The sequence below is a fragment of the Heptranchias perlo genome, chromosome X (genome assembly GCF_035084215.1).
Source record: "Heptranchias perlo isolate sHepPer1 chromosome X, sHepPer1.hap1, whole genome shotgun sequence".
NCBI lineage: Eukaryota > Metazoa > Chordata > Chondrichthyes > Hexanchiformes > Hexanchidae > Heptranchias > Heptranchias perlo.
Window position 1 is genome coordinate 8,595,758 of NC_090370.1, and position 6,755 is coordinate 8,602,512.

Sequence of the window (6,755 nt, forward strand, 5' to 3'; positions counted from 1 at the left end):
GAAATATGATGTCTCAAATCTTCTAATGTTGCAAAAAAGTAGAGACCCCTCCTTATGATACAGATCAGCCACGATCTAATTGAATGGCTGGAGGGGCTGAATGGCCTACTCCTGTTTCTATGTATGTACCTATTATAAGACAGTTAATCATAATCTGGCTGCCTTACTAACAGCACACTTATCTTTATCCCCTCATGCCCCCATGCTTTCTGCATTGCTCCCAAAACAAATTTGAGCACCTGCTTCACTGTTTACAACCAATTTACATTGCAATATTCGCAATTTGTGCTTTGTTCTACTGCATGAAGTGGCAGGGTGGTGCCTTTCAACTGCATCTCCGATCATGTGTTTCTGTGTGAGGCGCTAATAAAATGCAAAGTGCGATTGCCAACAAGCCTTCCTTCTCTTTTCTCTTCCCCACCCCCCCCCCCCCCCCCACCTTGCCAAAAATGACATTTTGATAGCGAATGAACTTGGCCTACGCTAGTGACTTGCATAGAATCTTGGGAGCCTTCGACACCATTTATTTTGAAATTGTGTCTGTCTATTCCAGTCACTTGTTTGATATTTTGTATTTGTAGTCTATGACTGATGTGGTAGGAAACCCGGAGGAGGAGCGCAGAGCAGAGTTCTACTTCCAGCCCTGGGCTCAAGAAGCTGTCTGCAGATACTTCTATTCCAAGGTAAGAATATATTAAAACCTACCCATCATTGGATGAAATCTTTGTTCTAATTACTTTGCATAATAGAACTTGGAATGGGGACTGGGTGGCACTGTTGGTTTTGATTATTATCTGTTCATCCGAAAACCTGGGTTTAGATCCATCCTGTATTGATGGGATGAATGTCTCGTACCTCTGCCACGGAAGCCCTATGTGAGATTGAGTTTGGGGTAGTGTCAACCCTCTTCCTCGCGAATACAGGCCTATAGCACAAAATTGTCCACAATTAGGCACAAATTGGCAATCGTGCTCAGGTCAGAAAAATGGCTGGTTTGGGAAATAGGGGAAAATACACTTGTGCTATGAAAGTGTTTTCTGAAGTTAAGGCACATTGTAGAAGAGGGCAAGTCTGTTTGAGGCAGCTCGCTGGTAAATAGCAAACGCTGACCAAACAACTTCGAACAAGTCCGTCCCATCAGACGGTAATACAGAGGGAGTGTAACACAGCAGGACTACAGGCCCCATCAAAGAAAGGAAGAAAGACGTAGATTTAAATAGCGCCTTTTCACCACCTCAGGATGCCCTAAAGCACTTTACAGCCAATGAAGTACTTGTTTTTTTGAAGTGTGTCACTGTTGTAATGTAGGAAACGTGGCAGCCAATTTGCACACAGCAAGGTCCCACAAAAACAGCAATGTGATAATGACCAGATCCTCTATTTTAGTGATGTTGGTTGAGGGATAAATATTGGCCAGGACACTGAGGAAAACGCCCCTGCTCTTTGGAAGAATGCCATGGAATCCTTTATGTCCATCTGAGGGGGCAGACGGGACCTCCAACCATGCAGCACTCCCTCTGCTGCACTAAATTGTCAGTTTAGATTATGTGCTTGAGTCCTGGAATGGGGCTTGAACCCATGATCTTTTGTCTCAGGCAAGAGTGATATCAACTGAGCCAAGTTAATACTTAGACTGATATTTGAAGCCCTGAAAATCATGGCTAACAAGAGAATGAGCAATTGGGACAGATGAGCTAAAAAGAATGTTAGCTTTAATGGGGACATTTACATAAATATAAGATTCATTCCCCCCCCCATACATTCATTTAACTGTATTATCCTTGACTTTTTCCCTTCTATTATATGCAGTAACTATGGCCTTCAAAACTGTCATAACACCAGTTATTACTACCTTTTTCATGGTCTTATTTTGTGATTGTCACATGCAGTACCATGTGACCAGCTTCAACACTGCTGCTTCCAATCTCTCGAGTCAACTTTTTAAAGGGGAAAAAAATAAACTACAGAATTCAATCATCCCAACACAGACTGTAAATAAAGTTAAATGTTTAGAAAGATTTTTTTTAAGAAACCTCTTGAAACTGCAGCCTTTGAACCATCCGCACACCGTGAGCAGATGACGCAACTGGTGGTGTACCAGCTGAGTCACTGTGTAAATATGGTTGTCCTCTCTGTCTACAGGGAAGGTGAGTCTGCAGTTTTTCATGTCTCTGCGTTTTAAGCAACAAAGGCATGTTAGCCATTGTGTAAGTGGAATACCATTTGGATCCTGGTGTGATACAGCGTTGCAACAACTTGTGGGATCCAACTGAAGTGACATCTTTGGGTCATCACTGCTTGTGTTATGCAAATACTTGTTGAGGTGTGGGTTCACATCAAGACCCACGTGGTATCCTCTATCCCATTTTAAGAGATATAGGGATAGATTTCCCCCCCCCCCCCCCCCCAACCTCCTCTCGATAGCCCCCCAGGGAGGTCCGGTCCATTTTGTTGGCCTCATTGGCTTCGGGATGCTGGACTGCGACTGGATATCCAGCACTGCCCACCCCGATAACTCGCTGACTCCGGGCATGAAGAAGGTAGATTGATTGGGGGCAGGGCGATGGTGGCCCAGGCTGACTTTCATGGAGCACTCTGGCTCCTCCTCACCCCACAAAAATAAAGAGGAACTTAACCTTTGGGATCCTCTTCGGCTGTGTTGCCAGCTGACGCGCTCTGCCTAGTTCAGTCCAAAGATGGCAGTTGAGATCTTGTGTACGTAATTTTAAATGGGCCTGCCGCCTGTTCATGGCCCCTCTGGTTGCCCGGCGGTAGACTCTGGAGAACACGGTGACCATGGCAGTCTATCATTACCCACCATTTCTGGGGCGCCACCAGCTGTTTCTGCCTGGCTACAGACCTGAAAATTCACCCTCTGGTTGTGTGTTATATCTGTTGCAATGCATTTGCCCTAAAGCTGGATTAGCAACTTTTTCTCTTCTTTCTCCTTTATTCTAGGTCCAGCAGAGAAGACAGGAGCTTGAACAAGCCCTTGGCATCCGCAATACATAAGAGATCTGTGTGGCCTCGTCCCATGAGTGGCAACGGGTTGACACGAGATGTCTGGGTTCAAGGTTGAACACAGTTTTATACGTGCACAAAGATTTCCGTTACAGTATACAAACTGTAAAACTACATGCATCACTTGCACAAAATAAATCACCGCATAGCCCTTGTACTCCTGAAGTGTTCTTTGCTACCTTTTAGTACAACTGACACGTTCCCTTTATAAAACAGCATAGGATTAGAAAATAAAGTTAGCTTATTATATTGGCATTTGGGGAAGTATAAGCCACAAGTGGTGACCTCAGTAACTATGTAAAATGGTATTTAAATGACCTAGTAGTACTAATAGTGACACATTAGCAAACTAGATCAGACAGATTTGATGTTATATTTGCTTCCTTTGCTGCATTTTTTTTTGTAAGTGGCTTTGTGTTGTAAGTGGCAAGTATTTTGACCACAAACTGTGATTCCAGCTACCTTCCTTAACACCTGCCCTCAAAGAACCATATGCTTCTTTTAACTATGGAGTGTTCCTTAAAATCAGTGAGACAGTGGTGTACTTGCAGCAGTATTGGTACCTGCCTTGAAAGCGGGTCAGCGCTTCTTTACCCCTTCATGTCAGGGCTAAACTATGCCACTCGCCAACCGTTAGGGGCCATGTTAGATTGCGTTTTTAAAGAAAAATCACTAGCTTGCAAGCAACATAGATTTATTAATCCCTCTATCTCCAATCCATTCTTCCTCTGCCTTCTTGTTCCTTCCGAAGGCTGTGACAGCTCTTCGATTCTACGGACTCGCTTCTAATTTACACCGAAAGGTTTCTTTTCTAGTTTCGTTTTCTCTGGTTTGAAATTCGTCTTGTTAGTATTTGACAAGTAAAGAAGTTACATGAGTTTAAAATGAGTTTTACTCTCAAATTAATGAATGACTTTAAAAATCACTCCAGTGCTGCTTTATATACTGGGTCGAATGTATTTTTCTTTATTCCTCCTGACTCCTATCAGAAGTTTCAAGGCCAGAAATGAAGGGATAATTTTGTCTGGCTTTAGACAAGAAAACTGTTGTGTACAATTCCAATTTAAAGGGGCCGACTGGCTATAGTTGCTTTATCTGATGCATTGATAAAGGTATTGCATATGTTCCCTTGTTTATGTATCGTTCAATTCTTTAAACTTAAAGGTTTGTGTGTGCTGTACCCTAAACATCACCCTTGTACTTTGCATTAGTCTTAATAGAACTCAGTACAATTCTACTAAATGGTCACAGTAATAACTAGCAAGATGTTGGTGTTTGGGAACTTTTCAAAACACACTTTAATCTTGATCAAGGCACAAATGGTCAGTCAACTTTTGTCCTTGCCATGTAACCTCTTACCTCTGTGAACAAGTATGTAAATCCATGTAGTGGTGAGTGAAACCCAGACCAACAGTTGTACAAACTGCAACAGTTGGATTAAGTCTTTGAAGAGTGCAGCTTCATAGGAGTCAATATTTTGTAGCGATTTAAAGGTTAGTTAGTTTTAAAAAGTGAAGGGGTGATAAACTGATACACAACCATTCCGTCTTCGCAACAGCATTGTAGCAGCTTATGGCGATCCGTGTGTGATCCCTCTTCTATGTGAACCACAATTCGCCAAGTTTAACTTTGTGGCATTGAAATAAGTTTCTTCACCTAAGCCCGTTATAACTTGATTCTACCACTCAACTTGGAAAGAGTCGATACCACCCTCTTAACCAGGTTTCCCCCGCTCCCTGTTTAAAAAAAAATAATTGCAGGGGTAAATCATACAAATCGCCCCATAGTTTAAACAAATGGATTGTGTATGCTTTGACATTTAATTTTCAGCGATCAGTAGTGTAATATCCCCTGGATCGGACTCGGCTCTAATGCCCTCTGTGGCTGTGTAGCCCGTTGACACTCATTGTCCAGGCTGTCAGATAAAGTGTGACCAGCTGGGCGACGATACTGGAGGGTTGGATGGTGCCAGGAATCAATGGCTGAAAAATGGAGGGGTAAAAAAGTAGGTTACGGACAAAATGTGTGATTTGTAATGCTAATCTGAATGGGAAATGGACAGTTTTGTTCCACCTTCCCATTGCACCCGAAGCAGAAACTGTTGTCACGCTGATACTTTATTTCTGCAATGTAAACTGAAAAGTCCAAACATTTTTACACCTTGTTGATCTGGTTTCCATCTTCAAATTTTCTTCATTTTAAAATCTGTATCCTAAGGTTAACCATTCCCCTCCAAAGAGAATCTCTTTTTAAAAAAAAACTCTCAAATGGGTGGCGGGGTGGGGGTATCCCTGATGGCTGAATGGATAAATGTACCTTATGGTATGATACCCTTTCAAGCCATGCATGAACAGGAAAGTTCCAGGTTCACTTGCTAGTCTGTTCTGAGTTGGCCAGTTTTCAGCTGGGACAGGATTAGGGGCCCTACAGTTGGCCTCAATGTCCCCCAGCTGGAAAGGGAAAAGGAGGAGCTAAGTTCCCACTCCTAATCACTGCCGAGTGACCTTTGCTGGAAAATGTTTGTGTGGATATCTGCCACAGACAGAATCAGCTGTTTGGCTCTCCATCATTGAATACCGTGCCAGTATTCCGTATCTACGCTTGCACATGAATAGTTGCTTTGAGAGGGGGACTGCCAACACCCATGAAACCATAACTTAAGGAGAAAAAAGGTTTGGATGGGGCGGATCTTCTAAAAGATGTCCTTGAATAGAATATGAAAGTAACGGCAAGTAGCTTTCTCCATCAGTAACTGACTAGTTGGGTGTTGCACCCAAGATAAAATCAGTTACAATTCCAGTGACATTGAAAGTTTTTGTAGTTACATTGCTATTGAATACATAAGTTGAAACCACTTACTCAGACTGACGTTTGAAGTGGTCGCCGTGTCTTTGATGGCGTAAGTCTATTGAGAGGTGTTCTAGGATTGATTTTATTCCAGTTAGCCAACTCTTCCAAAAGTAGAAGAAACAATATGAAGGTAATTTGATTTCAAATTCTTCCTTGCCGTCTCTTTCCAAGTATGGTATGACTGTGGTTAGGATGGGAGCAGTCACTAACAGAAGCTGCATTTAGACAGTTGAACCTCTGCAGTTGTTGCTGCAATAAGCTGTATTTTTACTGAGTAGTATTTTGAGGGACCAGACTTTTGTACTGTATGCTTGTATGTGTCACTCAGTTTTAATAAAACCTTCAATACTGAATGTTACTGTCTTGATTTACTGCAGCGTATATCTGCATTTAATGGGGGGGGGGGGGGGGGGGGGAAACATACCATCATTGGGCTGATCCTGCTGCATCGTGATACATTTTTGCAAATTTGCTTTGTGCATGGTTTTTCAATTTGTGATTTCTTTTAGAAAAAAGTACCTGATTGACCTGCAGCTTCAGATGTTGAAGTGGTTTGCAGTAAGTGCAGTATTTATCTGTTACACTAATGAAGGGACAGGTTTTCTGAAAATATAGTAAATTGCAATGTCACTGGGTTATTTCAGTAGAGTTTTGGGTCCAACCATATTTTGCTGCATTGACATAAATGACCAACACTGAAACATGCATGCAAAATGAATTTCTTGATTAGCAACGAGAATTGAACTGAACTGACACCAAATACGAGTGAGAAGCCTAAAGGGTGATTTTTAAAAGTTTTTTTTGGTTTGCAAATTTGGCGATTTGTTTCTTTTTACAGATAGTGACTATGATAAATCAGATGTGTTCTAGCCAAGCATGATACA

At 42.1% G+C, this 6,755-nt stretch overlaps 1 protein-coding gene across 1 annotated transcript in view; it reads left to right on the plus strand.

Annotated features, from left to right (window-relative positions):
* Positions 1–6,224, plus strand: part of smarcd1 (SWI/SNF related, matrix associated, actin dependent regulator of chromatin, subfamily d, member 1) — a 33,577-nt gene extending 27,353 nt beyond the window's left edge. The window contains exons 12-13 of the mRNA XM_067976678.1: positions 582–683; positions 2,959–6,224. Coding sequence (XP_067832779.1) covers positions 582–683; positions 2,959–3,012 — 156 coding nt within the window. The 3' untranslated portion in view covers positions 3,013–6,224. The remainder of the gene's footprint in view (positions 1–581; positions 684–2,958) is intronic.
* The last annotated feature ends 531 nt before the right edge of the window (positions 6,225–6,755 follow it).